Genomic DNA, 15,440 nt, shown 5'->3' with positions numbered 1-15,440 from the left:
ATAGGTAAACAAGAAATAGGGATGTAGAACTGCAGTGCATTAAATGCGTGCATTTGTCTTCGTAATTGGTAACAGTACACAAAGCTATGGAAATTTTGGCATAAAGCTCCTGTAGTCAACGTCAATAGATGGTGGTGAGAAATCAAATTTTGAGGCCAGTGTTTGTTTCCATACTGTTTCTCTTGGTACACCGTAAGAAAAAAGCAAGTTGCCTGTTGTTAGACTCACCTGGCTGGGCTTAAGGAAGTTAAGGCTAATATTGGGGTAACGTGTTGTGGGATCCAGGCTGTAGTGACTGAAGTTCTTGCTGACATTTTCTGGCGTGGTCTGAGGCAGTAGACGATAAATACTTTCCCTGAGCAAACAATGAGATTATTGAGATTTCAAAACAACTAGTCAACTTGATGACCGATCCAATCCATGGATCAGTTAAACTCAGACCCAACTATGACAACAGACTGAGAAACCGTATCAACTTTTGTTATATGAGAGTTTACACAGCTACTGAGGAGTTACATTCCACTTGGATCCTCTTAGCCTTAGCAACAACAAAGCTGTGACTAGTGGTTAAAATCACACACTGGGACATCCCGAGTAAACCACTCTGAAAATATAAAGTGTGTGTTTGAAAAACAATGACCGTGTTAATGTGTTCATGAGTATGGTGAGGCTGCATTATTGTTTACACATGCTCACCTCTCGGACAGAACTTCTAACGGCTGTTTTCCTTGAGCCCAGCTCTTCACCATCCAACCTGAGTCCATAGCTGCCAAGAAACCTCTGGCAATGCCAGTACCCATGGGCCAAAAGGGCTGAAGACAACAGCACATGTAATTACCATATATGGAAACAAAACAATAGGAAATACAAATAAGCAAAATTGTGAAGGCCACTCACCTCCAACAAGCTGTCTCCCACCAACGCCACAAGCAGTTTGTGGCCATAGCGCTGGCGCACCATGGCGGCGCTCTCTGATGCGTACATGCAGGTGAAGTCAAACATGGCGACATCCGGCTGGCCGTAGTGGTTGATGGCAAAATCTAGTGTGGGCAGCTGGTGGTTGGTTGAGAAATCTGCCGCCTCACGGGCATAAGACAAGAGGGCAACCTGATCCACATTTGCTCTGGAAAGCAGCAACTCTGTGTCTGCGTAGTCCTACGGTGGTGGGGTGGAGGAATAGGGGAGGAGTGTTCAAGAGTGACTCTTAAATATGATACCTCGGTATTTTCTTCTAGTTACATTACATCCAACTGGCCTAATAATAGCCTAGGTCGTAGTAGACTGCTAAAATTAAAGAGTGAAAATTTTAAACAGAAGTATGCACACAAAAGCACAAGTTACATGCTGGTAGTCAATTCCAGCAGTAAAGCTCTGACAGTTTGCTTCCGGTTTCTTCTTCCAATACAGTAACAGACCCTGCTGCTGTGTTGTTGCCTTCTTATTGCTCTCAACACATCTGTTGTTCTGACCTGTTGGTGTCACCTCCATGCGTTTGCCTTTACACTGATAAACACAGCAAACCATCACACCATGGCTCATACGGATGAAACCGGTGGTACAACCTCTACGTCCTGGAGATACGTCTCATGTTACCCCAAGTGGCAAGTACACCAATCCTTAAAATTGTATTACATAGACTGCTATTGTTCAGGTTCGATAAACAAACATTCATGAGGTAGTTAATATTTTGGGCGAATATGAACTAAGTTATTTTCTGCCTGACGGGCATTATTAAAGGTCAAGTGTCATGAAATGGATGATTTTTGTTATTAATGAAAATAACGGCAGCCAGTATGGACCCATTCGTTTTTTTACAACAAAACCTGATTTTGACATATATGGGTTTTTGTAACTCCAGCCATAAAAATCCTCTCGAGGGATTTGTTTTTGAGAAGAAGCAGGAAGTGACATATGGGGCAGGAGCACCCTCCAGTGGACTCATTTGTTTCTATTAGATTTACCTGCGGGAAGGTAGCTCGTTGTTCCTTCATGTTAGCCAAAATGCTGGTTTGTTGCATTTCTGAATATTGCTCAAACACTTGGGAGGATGGATTTACTTTTCATAAGTTTCCAAGAGATTTGGTTCGTCGTGAAAAATGGATTGCACAGGTGCAAAGGACGAGAGCTTCATGGGTCCCAAATTACAGATAAGTGTGTATACAGCTACTAAAAAAAATAATAATAATAATAGCTTGGGGTGGACCACGTAATCCGTCTCTCATAACGTAATAAAGGATCTGCGTACTTATGACAGGGGTGCTAAATGTGTTGATGTGCGCGTCGGACAGCTGCATTGTTGGCTCGCCGGCAAAGGCTGCCGCGTCGGGCTCGCAGACGTCGGCGGCTATGAACAACACTGCGAGCAATGGCGCATTCAGCCGCGTGCTACGACAACACCGGAAAGCAGCCTGGCTCGGCGGCCTGATAAGCGAACTCAGCGGCGAAAATGAGCCACCCCAGCCGAAAAGGCCAGCGCGGCGCCAGGCCGTGATGGCTCATTTCCACCGCGGAAGTGGATCGGACGGGGAGGCAGTTTGGCCGTGATCACATATCATCTGACTGTGGCTCGAGACAGTAGGGTAATATTGCCCCGGTAACTTCACTCAGTTCTGAGATGTTGTCTTCTTTGAAAAGAGCTTCCGTGTCAGAAGGGGCGTGTTCGTCTCCCATAGTAGGGTCCACAGTGTGTTTTCAATGGTGAATGTCCGGGATGACGTCACACACAGGAGATGCAGCCAATACGGCGACCGCTTGGATGTTGAATGACACTTCCGCAACTTTGCGCATGGATGACGCGCTCTCTGCTCATATTTATTTTTTCGTTTAGACATTGAAGTGAATAATTTTATATGTATTTTTCATTACAATATCTATTTTAGAATGTTTATAGGGATGACACTTGACCTTTCAGTACATGTTCATTTTGGTGTCTGAGAACCATTATTGAAAGGCAAGTCATGATCATTGACGAGTGCTATGTTTTGTTAGGGACTCCCAGGACAAAACCCAACTGAATACACTAAGAGCCTTCTTATGTCGGGGTTGTATGTGTGTGTATGACAACTAATTAGGTGTTGCTGTACTTACCATTCATATTAATGTGTTTTTGCTTGTTTTGTACTATAATAGCAATTAAAATTGAATTAATTTTTGTATTTGAATGGTATCCCTGGTCCCAAATAATGTTTCTACACTTCTACTACAATCTTTAATTGGTAATTTCATTCGAAAGCAACTTTTAGTGAACAATTTTCTACGATTGAATTAAAACTATAGCAAGTGTAAATGTGATCAATATGTTAAGCTTATTTGCAGCATAAAAGGATTGAAAATTAAAAACAAAATTACCAGAGGTCTAGACATCAGTGGCGACAGAATACTTTGAAAAGTCATAAATACAGATTTACATATTAATAGCGGGGAAACATGACAACTGCATTACAATGTAAAAGAGGAAACAAGAAATTGCATGGAATATTTGGAAATTACACCTGAATATCATAGCTAACCTCTCTCATATCAATCAGCCGCTAAATCACTGTGTCAACTCAGCGTTTAAGTATTCACGTGTTGGGTGATCTGTTCTTCACAAGTCTCTCAAACATGTTGCGCCAAATCACTGCATGCTTTGGGAGTGACATGTTTTCATTGCCAGAGGTAAGAGGTACATTCTTTGGCCTTCAAGCTCCCTGGGTGTGTAATGCCAGGCGGGAGCTTGTGTAAGGTTAGAGCAGTGAGGGTTGTCAGTTGATATATTCTGACGGAATTATGTAGCCTCGCTTCCGTCCTGCCAAGATTTACCTCTTCCCTTTTCTTCCTTTCTGCTAAGCAGAGGGTCATTGTTTTAATGTTAAAATGAGTTGTGCTTCCTCTGCTTTTAGGTGGTTGGGAATTTTTATTAAATCCAAGTAGGATGGTTTATGACCTAAACAACAGCACACAGCCATAACAAACTTGCAATAATGCCTGTACAAGATTGCAGTGTGTGATAGTAAGTGTTTCTCTGCTTTCTTGGAAGGAGGGAAGGAAGGAAGGAAGGAAAGAAAGGAAGACGAAAGAAAATCTCTGTATTGCAAGGAGCACAAAGACGAAGCACGTGTTACTTGAGTTGGTGGTTGAGTCCTGGCCACAGTTGGCTTGGTTAGACCATTAGCCATTAGCAGGGAAAACAGAGAGGACTGAATGAGTGAAAGGGTTATCAGCCTGTACGTGCATGAAGCTACTGTGTACTAGACCATATCAATTATATTCGACAATTTTCCATCACAAACACGGGCAAACACGCGATCAGCTTTTTGATCACTCACATGCAAAATGACTCCTTTCTCCAGCAGGCTTTGTTTTTTGGCAGTCATCACAAAGTAGTGCGTGTCATCCTTGTAGTAAACAATGTTTTCCAGGTCAATACCTATAAAGACCAAATGAAAGAAGGACTGTATTAGACAAAGCAAAACATTTCCTTCCCTATTGCAGCAGCAGACTGTTGCTATGCCTTCACCAGAGGACAAGAGAGGCAATTATGCGACACAGAGCACAGAAGCAGAGCTCTAGGAACATAGTCATGTCTGCAAAAACTGGTCTCAAAGCTTCATAATTGGACTTACAAATTGGGAAAGGTGAGCAGTGAGATGAGAGAAATTCCAAGTTGTTGTGTGCTATGCTAAAAAAAGAAATTTTATACAGTACACCTGTCGCTTCTCTGAGGTCTTGAAAGAACTTCTGATTGAAGATAAAGGCAACTCCACTGATTTCTTCAACCTTAGCCTCCGCCGTCGTGTTCCTGTTGATGAAGTTTGCCGTGATAGCAATTGCAAGCTTGCCACGAAACTCCTTACGCCGAAACCCTAGTTAGATGAAAAAGGAGATCGCTTAGACAGAGCTGGAATAATCTTTAATAATCATTGTTTCTGTGGTATATTTCTTGCTTCATATTCTGAAATTCTTTATAATACTAAACAAAACTAGAGCAAGAAAAAAAAAAGGCAAGACAGAGCAATTATTATTTGAACATTGTATTAGCCTTATATATACACAGTGTGTTGCCATTAATTAACTTAATGAGAGTTTACACCGATCTGATTGTCTTGATCGGTATTGGACAATAATTACCATTATATGCTGACCGGCTGATCAGCTTTAATGTAATAATTAGACTAGAGCTAACAGTTTACAGTTCAGTAAATGAACGAGTCTGAAATCGACACATTGCTACATCTTATGATCTGATCGGCCCCAAAAATACTAATCTTGTAACGCCTAAATTATATGTAGCATCCAAATGCACAAATTAGGGGGGCATATGGAATGAGGAGAGGTGTAGTTATGTACTGTTAATGATCCACAATTTTGAGTCCTGGGAAAGCAAAAATAATTTTGCCACTTAGCTGAAGAAACAAAAGACTCACCTGGCAGTGTGTTTCTCCTTCCATCAGCTCCAATGATTACATCAAACTCTAACTCATTGATAGGATGTGTCCTGGGATGGACCTCAGCCCTCCAGCCTATTCCTGTGAACACACACAATGTGTAATGTGGAGCAATATAACATCAGAGCAAATTGCAGAAATTGTTCTTTCACCAACACATGTGATTCCTTTTTGGGAAGTTTGACTCACTTTCACTCTCCTGGTCCTCAGGAGGTTCAATAAGCCCTTTGAACTCTACGTTGACATGGATTTCAATGCCCAGGAGAAGAGCCACTTTGAGCAGCATGAGCTGAAGTTGACGAATACCTACAAAATCAATCCCAAATTCCTAATCCCTTCTCCAAACAGTTAACAAATCACAAGTGACAGGCAAATATGTCAAATATAGTAAATCCCTACGATATCATCATTCATCCATTCGGGGTAAGGCTATTGAGAGCAATCTCTTAAGAGATGCAAACATGTTTTTATGAATTTTGATACGTATATTTTCCCCATTTAGCTGCATTTCGCAGCATTGTTTATGAGTTTCATGGGAACACGATGAATAGCCCTACCTATGGATTCAGCCAATCAGGGTGTCGGTATTCTCCCTGCTGCTGATTGGATGTTGTGTTATATGTGGAAGCATGCCTTTTCTGCTCAGGGAAAACAAAAGCCCTTGTTATAATGCTTCTTCTGAAGCAGAATAAAAATGGTATCTGGTCAATCAGGAGAAGGTGACACTTGTAGATATTGTACAAACTGGATTATGTTATTGTTATGCATTTTACTGGTCGATGGAGTTATAGCAGGTTGGAGCAAGGCATTTCTGTTCTCTTGGTATAAGTGTTATTTCCAGGTGTCTTTGAATAAATATGTGCTAAGAAGAAGAAAAGAGCATAGTCGCATGTCAAGTAAGGAGATATTTAGTTTTGTAGCTTTTGTGGTGTTTTAGGCTGCGGCTACAGCCCACAGCTGTGATGTGTTGGTTTACAATACACGTGAAATGTATGGACTATAATCTCTCATGATCACTGGAAGATGTTACAATGTGCTAAAGAAAAGAAAGTGACGCTGCAGTACTCCACAACAAGAAGGATTGTGTAACCATTCCTATTGTTAATTGTTTCAAAAAGGAAAACCATATGAAAACTAAGTAGAACAATAAAATAGTTTTTTCCCAACTTTCACCGACACCCATTTCTGCTGTGAAAAGCTAATGTATAACTGCACAGCTTCTTTCTCATTTTTGTCTTTTTCTGGTGAGTACAGTAGTAGTGAGTAGTAACATAGTGAGCCTCCTCCCTACGTTTTATATATTCCTGTCTTAATATATGAGTTGAAATGTTTGTTTTTAAAGTGTTTTTAAAGACAGCCTCTCCAACTTACTAATATGATCAATGGCACCGGCGCAGAACTTTCCATAGAACTTCTTAGCCCCAAGCCCCCTGAGGTCCTGAATGGTGAAGGGCCAGAGGTGCAGCACATTGTTCCTGGAGAAGGCATCCCTCTTCTCCAACAGCACTACTTTGGCGCCCAGAAAGGCAAGCTCGATGGCAGTTCGTAAGCCACATGGTCCGGCTCCAATGATCAGACACTAGTGTCAAAGAAAAAATAAAAAATAAAAATGAAAAACCATGTTATGGTGGATATTTCGCTTCAGACATGGACAAGCATAAAACACCATTTTATGGCTTTTTAACTGAGTTTTACTGACAGTCTCTTGGAAAAGTTTTAATTATTGACTAATGTTCTGTCTCAATTTATTGTTTGCCAGTGTTATGCTGATTGTTATAGTCTGTGTTTTGGTTTGGGGAGCGTTTGTATTTGTTTCATGCTTCCCTGTGTCCAATGTTTTTCATGTCTCTTGGGCTCATTTTGCTATTGTGTCCAACTTTTCTCATCAATCTTCTACCTTGTGTCAACCAATCAGCTCCTTCCAGCTGTTCATGTCTTGTCTAGTTGCTTGTCCTTGTCTAGTCACTTTGTTTCTTTCAGTCCTTGTCAGTTCATTGTCAGTGTGTTTCCAGTTTCTTGTTGATTCAATTGTTTTTTAGTTTAATTATGAGTTTTTGGGACTTGGTTTAGCTTTTTTTTTTTTTCTCCATGATCCTCGTTTGCCTTTCATTTGGAATTACAGCTCAAGTCCTTTTCCCTGGGCATCCATTTGGCCATCTATCCGGGACCTCTGTATTATGGCCAACGGAGGTCCCCAAGTAAAAGTCAAATTTTGTCTCCATGTGTTTCTCCCCGTTTTCAAGACTAAGGCTAATGGTGTAGCTAAGCCAATTGTGGCCAAGAGTCGGTCAATTTTTCCACAAGTTCCCACACCTGGTTCCACACCTCCAACTAAGTCTCATCCATCTAAACGTGCCCCCAGGTCATGTTGCTCTGCATTTTTAAGTACCTTGTTCTCTACCAAACAATTTTACTTAGTTCACCTTCCCAGGTTCCTGTGCACTCTGTCCCTCCCTCGTTTCTTGTGCCCCCAAACCTCAGTCGCCAAGTTAAAGGGGAGATCCACTGGTTTGCATTAACAATGTATCCAATAGGTCATGTAATATGTACTCTTATTTTGACAATGTGATGTTAAAACCTCTCTCATTTAATAGTGTTTTGAGAAGATTATTATTGACAATTACGAATTTTCAGGGGTGCTGCCATTTTCACAAGTCACATGACCTACGTGCACCGATGTGACGTGTAACCGTGCCGCAACAAAGGCTTGATTGCATGGGACACCATTTAGCCCAGCACTGATTTCTCGGATTCATCCACATCTGATGAAGAAAGAGCAGTATCGGTTGATCGGGAAGACAGAGGAATATTCATACACAGCCATGAGCGGCTCAGCCGTGAGCGGCTCAGCCGCTCGGTTGATCTAGAAGGCGGAGGGATACTTCCATACACAGCCGTGAGCGGTTCAGCCGGTCGGTTGATCAGGAAGACGGAGGAATACTTCCATACAGATTTTAACCTGTGGCTGTAAATAATGCTGTCGAGTGGCAGAGCCGTAAGCTTGCTCGGCGGAGGGAGCTCCCCGGCCAAGCAAGCTCAAGGCTACGCCGCTCTGTATTCCTCCGTCTTCCCGATCAACCGATACTGCTATTTCTTCATCAGATGAGGATAAATCAGAAATCAGTGCTGGCATAATGGTGTCCCATGTAATCGCATGTTTGGAACGGCACGTAACACGTCACATATGCGCACGTAGGTCATGTGACTCGCGAAAATGGCAGCGCCTCTAAAAATTTTTAATTGTCAATAAAAATCTTCTCAAAACACTATTAAATGAGAGAGGATTTAACATCACATTATCAAGATAGAGTACATATTACATGACGTATTGGATACATTGTTAATGAAAACCACTGGATTTCTCTTTTCAGGAAGTGATTGCAGACCCCTTTGCTGCTCCCAGGCAGCTGTAGCAGGCCTACGACCCTGCTCCTGGACAGCTGCGGCAGGGACCCTACCATGCTCCTGGACAGCTGCGACAGCAGGCTTCCAGTTCCTCCTCTTCGGCTGCTGTGGCAGGCTCTAGAAGCGCTCATCCAGTGGTCACCACTCAGCCCTGTACGGCAGTGCTTGTCCAGCAGCCGCCACCCATCCTTGCTGCAGCAGCACTCATCCAGCGGCCGCCATTCAACCCTATACCTGGCCCCCTATGCTTGCAAACCTGGTTGACCTCCTCAACTGCCAGACCAAGCATCTAACTTTGGGTGGCATGGACGGCCACCAGACTGACCCTGTGGGGCGGACTCTGAACCCACCTCCAGGCCCCCAATCACCCTGTTTTGGTGACTTTTTATGTTGTTGTAACTTTTGGGGAAGGTCTGCAATCAGTTCCTTGGGGGGTACTGTCATGGTCTGCATTTCAGTTTGGGTTATGTTTGGTTTTGTTCCATGTTTTTTTATGTCTTGTGTGCTAATTTATTATGTCCACCTATATTCATCTAACTTGTGTCGACCAGTCAGCTCCCTCCAGCTGCTTGTGTCTTTTCCAGGTCTTCCTAATAATCCAGGGATGAGAATGCCAAATGAGAAAAAAGTCTGAAAAGTAGACAGGGGTCTGGGGGCCGCAGGCCCTCAGTGGGGTGCAGGCGCAGCGCCCCGTTGGGGGCCCAGGGGGCGAAGCCCCAGGACGCTAAGCGATTTTAGCAATTTGTTAGCCCTAAAACCATTAATTTCAACACTGAATTTAACTATTTGTGGAAAAAATGTCCCTTGTTTGGTGCTCTACCAGTACAGCAAAAATTGAAATAGTTTCATTTCTTCAATGCTTGAATTATTGTACTTATTTGAAGCACATTCCATATAAGAGTTTCACCATTTGCCAAACTTCAGAATGAATTTTCAATCTCTTTCACTGTTTAATATGGATACACCATTATATTTTCTTTTTGATATGCAGTCAGTTATTCATAGAATTAGTATAGTGTAGAGATGAAGCACAGGTTTTTAGAACAATATGAATAAAAATTACCTTACCACTCGCTCGATCTTCATCCTTTTTTTCCCCAAACACTTTCGCCATTGTAAAACTTTTAACATACTGTCGCTCAGTTCGCGCTAAGTCCCACGCGCCATTACTTGGCTAACTAACAAGTTACACTGCGATTTCTGAGAACCGAGAACACATGTAGATGGCAATGGTGAAACTCGATTAACCACTAACACGATTGGATCGTTATACTGTATAACTGTTGTCCAATCAAGTAATCTGCCGCAAACAAGTTTTAATGTTTATGTCGCAAAATGCAAATATTTACACTACCGAGCAAGTTAGAACGGCATATGATAGTCGTGCTTGTGGTAGCCCTAAACTGAACTTGCAGCTCGGAGCCCACCACTGAGAGGCAGGCGCACGATACCCTACCCCCTCCCCTGAAATTTTCGCAACGGATTTGCACTTATCTCGAGAATGGTCATTTTGGTCTGAAAAAGTCAGAAATCCGCTGATCGGCGGAAAATTCTCATCCCTGATTATCTCATCAATTTGTGTGTATTTAATTTAATTAATAATCAGTTTTGGGACATTGTTTAGTTAGTTTTATCAAAATTCTAAATTGGTTCTTGAAGTTTAAAAAAAAAAGACAAAACCCTTATTGAGAAAGAATGCCTGGGTATGAAATGGTTTGTTATTGACATGAGATTGAAACTCAGTAGAATCACTTCTCCCTTCAAAGTGTACCTTTGAGTTGGTACAGGCACGGCCTTTCTTATACTCCTTTTGGCTGGCCCTCTTGTCTAACTTGGCCCAAAGTGCTTTAGCCTTCCAGTAGTTGAGTTTGGATTTGAGCCTGTGGTAAAACACCCTGTACTCTCTGGGCTTGACTTCCAGATGATCACACAGCTCCTGGAAGGCCTTGAGTGTGCCCTTGCATGTGGTTGCCTGGACAAATTTGTCAAACAGGATATGGGACTTGTTGACCCCTTCTGCTCCAGTTGCACTGACACCTCCATCCCCCATGGTCCAGACTCACACAAGGCTGACAGGGCCCTTCAACCCGTCACAGGGGGTTGTGGGTCCAATCACAGCCTTGTATGACGTTGACAGTTTCTCTCTCCAGTGGAAGGTTCTAACTCCTTGCCTCGGGGATTAACATTCTGTCAGGAAAAGAAAACAAAGAATGAAACTTCTTATCTGTGGGACTGCAGGAGTTAAAAATCACACGATGGGATCATGAAAGGTTGGGAAACTTTTCAATGGTGAGATGAGTTTAATGAGTAAATCCAACAAAAAACAGATTACTAATGATTTTGGCTAGCAACATCTTACTAAAATTCTGCATGATGTGATGACTTTGCGCTATATATGAAATTGGGTGGGGGGGGTGTAAAAAGATATCCATTACACCAACAGGAACTGAACAACATGAGCCGTTCTTACCAGCATGCAACCAAACATATACCCTTCTTCTGGGAAGACTTACTATGGGCAGCGGGCACTTATGGACTTTGCTTTGTGCATAAAACCCAAAAGAACCTTCATAATTTAATCAGCTGGCAAGACAAACAAACAATACTAATATTCATGTTCATCACAGAATCCATTGTTGGGTGCTGTGTTATCTGGTGTGACATGCACGCCTCCTTTTTTCAACCCTAAGAAACAGCCATCATACATATAGTCTGCTGTCATGACTAGGGATGGGAATTATGATTTGCAATTATGATTCCAACTTCAATATTGCTTAACAATTCGATTCTCAAAACTTGTACTTTGGGGGACAAAAAAAAGGATTTCAAACCTATTAATAATAATAATTCAATGACCAAATGAGACTTAAAAACAACAGCTCGATATTATATCCAGGCCTTTCATAATATCTAAACACCATAGTAGGAGCAAAAACAATATTCCGCTGCGGCACAAGTAGTGCATGCAAGTTGCTGGATCAAAAATGCCCACTGAAACATGCTACACATCTTGCAGTAAGCATCTGACTTGTTTAATAATACTATAACATATTTGTAATAAGATATAACCAAACGCACAAAAAGAATTACACACATAGTAGATTTAAATCTAAAAATGTTTCCAGAAACCCCTAATTTAACGCCAACTCTCAATGGAAAACCCAATTGACGGGTAGGCTAAATTAGCGTTCACGGGTGGGATTTACCTGCAGTTAACGAATACTCACACAGAAACACTGTTGTAACATAGACCGGTAAAATGCCAAAACTCACAATTCATTGTCGTTCTTACAATGTATTCCAATGCTCGCCATTGTTGACACCAGCTATGACGTCATGTTATGACGTCACATTCCTTCTCGGCTGTTTCCGGTTCGTTTCCGTCTTTTTTTCGCCGCATCCAGCAATATGCAATCATTTTTTTGCTGATAATCTAAAAATAAAAATGTTTCCTTCATAACGGAATTCAGATTCTAATTCTGCATTAAAAAAACTGTATATTAGCAAAAAGGTGCACTAAGGGCAATTCTAGACACACTATATACACTAAATTGTTTTTTTTTTTTTCCCCTCTCTCTTTTGTTTGGTGATACATTTATTTATCATTTGCATTTTGCATCCGAAACGGTTTACTCTGCACCACAGTTTTAAAATAGCTAGGATGACTGGGCTAACTTTGTATACTGGTGTGTATCCTTAAATGGCAGTGTGTCCTGCCTGGCTGATGCTCTGAGGGCACCATGAGGATGAAGTATTCTATCAGGAATGCTTTCCTCTGCCGCTCAACTAACAGTAGATTGGAAAGAGGAAAGAATACCTTTCATATTAACACTGGGTATCTTTATTAGACAAAAGGGCATCTTGTAGCAATGAATAAAGGACATGAAATTTGTTCAAGGCTACATCCAATTGATAGTTTATTATTAAAAAGTTTGGGTGTGGTTTATTTATACAGCACATTACTTGTAAGTCAATTTGGTTAAAAAAAAAAATAATAATAAGTCTTGTCAAACGACAATATTTAAATGACAAAAAGTGGGCGGTCAAAATTTGAGAGAGTAGTTGCTTAAATTATACATTATTTTCAATGAGAAAAATGCACGAGATTATTTAGTTGTACCATGTACTGTAGTAGTTTATCCACATTCAATGTCTTCTTTTAGATGAGAACACGAGGTTCAGAAATAGCTTAATACAAAAAATAATTGTGAATTAGGAAGTTATTTTAAAATCACAGGTTCTAAATCATTTTGGTATAGTGGCTTTACTGTGTTTTAATGAGAAAGAATAATGTCGCTGTTAGGTAATAATTAAAAACACTGCCAATAATAACAGTAACACTAACTCGAATAAGTTGAGAAATATTCTTTAAAGCAAGCGTGTCAAATGTTTTCACTCATGAGCAACATTCATAACTTTACGTCACTTCCCAAGCAGGAAGTGACGTAAAGGAGAGCGGCGCCCCAAAGTGGACTCGTTTGTTTCCATTAGTTTTACCTCCGGGAAGGTAGCTCGTTGTTCCTTCGTGTTAGCCAAAATGCCAGCTCATTGGATTGCTGGACATTGCTTGAACACTCGGGAGAATGGATTTAGCCTTCATAAGTTTGCAAGAGACCCGGTTTGTTGTGAAAAATGGATTGCACGGGTGCAGAGGACGAGAGCTTCGTGGGTTCCAAATAACAGGTAGGTAGTACTGCGGTCCTGGCTCGACGGTGTTCAACTAGTACTGCGGCGGCTTTGAACATCCCCCTAAAAGCAGCATGGCTCGGCTTCATTATATACCACCACGGCGCCGAAAATCAGCCACACCGACTCAGTCGCCGCGTTCGGCGGTCACTGCTTCTGCAAAGGCTGTGTATTTGGGGACGGGGGTGGCTCTGAAGAACCCAGCCAAGAATGCCTCACTCAGCCGCGTGCGCGCATAAAGCTCCCGGCTCGACTGTGGTGCTCAGTACTGCGGCATCTGTGAACACCCCCCTAAAGCAGTACGGCTCGGCTCTCTCATAATAATATATATATATACACACACACACATATATACACACACACACACACACACACACACACACACACATTTGAAAAATGTACGGGTGTGGTCAGTCATGCTGGTAGATGAAGTTGCGGGTGTGATTAGGGATGGCCTTAAAATAACTTACTGGATTAATATAAGATAACCGTAAATTAAAAATAAAATAAATACATAACTAAAATAGAAAACTAAAATTTCAAACTCAGAAATGTCAACCTCAAGTGTTATAGAACATTATAAAAAACAGTATTTCAAATTTTTCATCAATAAAAATTCTTGATCTGACAAACTAAGAAAACTAAGAAAAAAATGCACTGGCCTGTCAAGGAGTAAACATGAATGATGTATACCCGCAATGTTTTCAAAATGCTGAAAGTTTACTTCAAGATAATCAGAGTTCGTGACAACAAGCTAGCGATACATTGTAACAAACACTCCTGTCGGCAGTCGTGATGTGTTGTTTTGGGGGTCTGGGGGGCGGGGGAAGAAGCACGCATCGCTTGCTGGAATGCACTTTTATGTGCATGCGCTCGACGTATTGGCCACACCTGAATAAGGTGACGAGGTGGATGATAGTCCAACGCCCTTTATTTATTTATTTTTTACGGCGGTAGACTGCCTCGTGATTGACGCAATGCGGAGCCTTGATTTGACTGAATTTCCTTTGACATGGCTCATGATGACTTTTGACGTAAATGCGCTCGCAGTGCGTAAAGCAGCTGTGAACATATGCTTTTGGCATCACTTCCGTACATGCTCAGTACGGTTAACTTGCATTTCCTGTTTCCAGGTGAATACCGATTGTTTTGGACCAGGCTTGTTTAGTTAACATTTATGAAATAAACACTTAAATTAATGTCAAGACTACACAAGATAAGCAACGTCTTGAGAGAATGGGAGGGAAGGGGCATTACTCGTATTAGGGCCTCAACATGGCTACGGTTGTGAAAGCAAAAGAACGAACTCAAACGCATGTTCTTTCAATGTTGTCAACTAATATCCGGATTAATTTTAGCCAATTTTTTCTCAATTCCAGAGGAAAATTCATGAAAACTTGAAAATCCAGGATTCTGGGAAAATCCGGAGGACTTTCATCACTGACTTCAGATTGAAATACAAGCTTAGCATGCATGAGATGCAAGGTGGTAACAGGGACACCAAATATGGGGGCTGAACCCCGTCTGAACAGTCGTCATAGTCTGCATCTTCGTTTATAATAACCACTATGTGGGAACTAATTTAGTCTGGCTGCTGCCTCATAATTTTTTTACATCGCAGTTGGTAAGTGCACGAGGTGCATTCATGGACACTGCAGAAATGGGAGTGAATGTGTTATTTTAGAATAGAATACATACTAGTAAAAATGAATGAGGCGTGGGAAGGAAAAAAAAAAAAAAAAAAAAAAAAAGAAGCTTGTGGTTCCAATTTCCCAACCAAGCCTAAAAATTCCCGTCGACCCTAACATTTTTACACCATGTAATAAATCTGTCAGGGGCCTGGTTCTCCACGGCCTCGTGTGCAGCGAGCTAGCGCACTCCGCAGTCCTATCGTGCGAATGCGCCGTACGCTGCTGTGGAAGC

General features: G+C 41.6%; 1 protein-coding gene across 7 annotated transcripts in view; it reads right to left on the bottom strand.

Annotated features, from left to right (window-relative positions):
• Positions 1-15,440, bottom strand: part of mical3a (microtubule associated monooxygenase, calponin and LIM domain containing 3a) — an 88,810-nt gene that overhangs the window by 54,376 nt on the left and 18,994 nt on the right. For all 7 annotated transcript variants that reach the window (XM_061821413.1, XM_061821418.1, XM_061821412.1 and 4 more), the window contains exons 2-10: positions 10,603-11,018; positions 6,798-7,005; positions 5,616-5,732; positions 5,406-5,507; positions 4,689-4,844; positions 4,308-4,408; positions 898-1,155; positions 697-812; positions 229-355 (exon numbers count right to left, since the gene is read on the bottom strand). In XM_061821413.1, coding sequence (XP_061677397.1) covers positions 229-355; positions 697-812; positions 898-1,155; positions 4,308-4,408; positions 4,689-4,844; positions 5,406-5,507; positions 5,616-5,732; positions 6,798-7,005; positions 10,603-10,881 — 1,464 coding nt within the window. In that variant the 5' untranslated portion in view covers positions 10,882-11,018. The remainder of the gene's footprint in view (positions 1-228; positions 356-696; positions 813-897; positions 1,156-4,307; positions 4,409-4,688; positions 4,845-5,405; positions 5,508-5,615; positions 5,733-6,797; positions 7,006-10,602; positions 11,019-15,440) is intronic.

Source organism: Syngnathoides biaculeatus, chromosome 6 (genome assembly GCF_019802595.1).
Source record: "Syngnathoides biaculeatus isolate LvHL_M chromosome 6, ASM1980259v1, whole genome shotgun sequence".
Lineage (NCBI taxonomy): Eukaryota > Metazoa > Chordata > Actinopteri > Syngnathiformes > Syngnathidae > Syngnathoides > Syngnathoides biaculeatus.
Note: the sequence above shows the minus strand (reverse complement) of the source record. Positions and strands in the feature narration are given on the sequence as shown.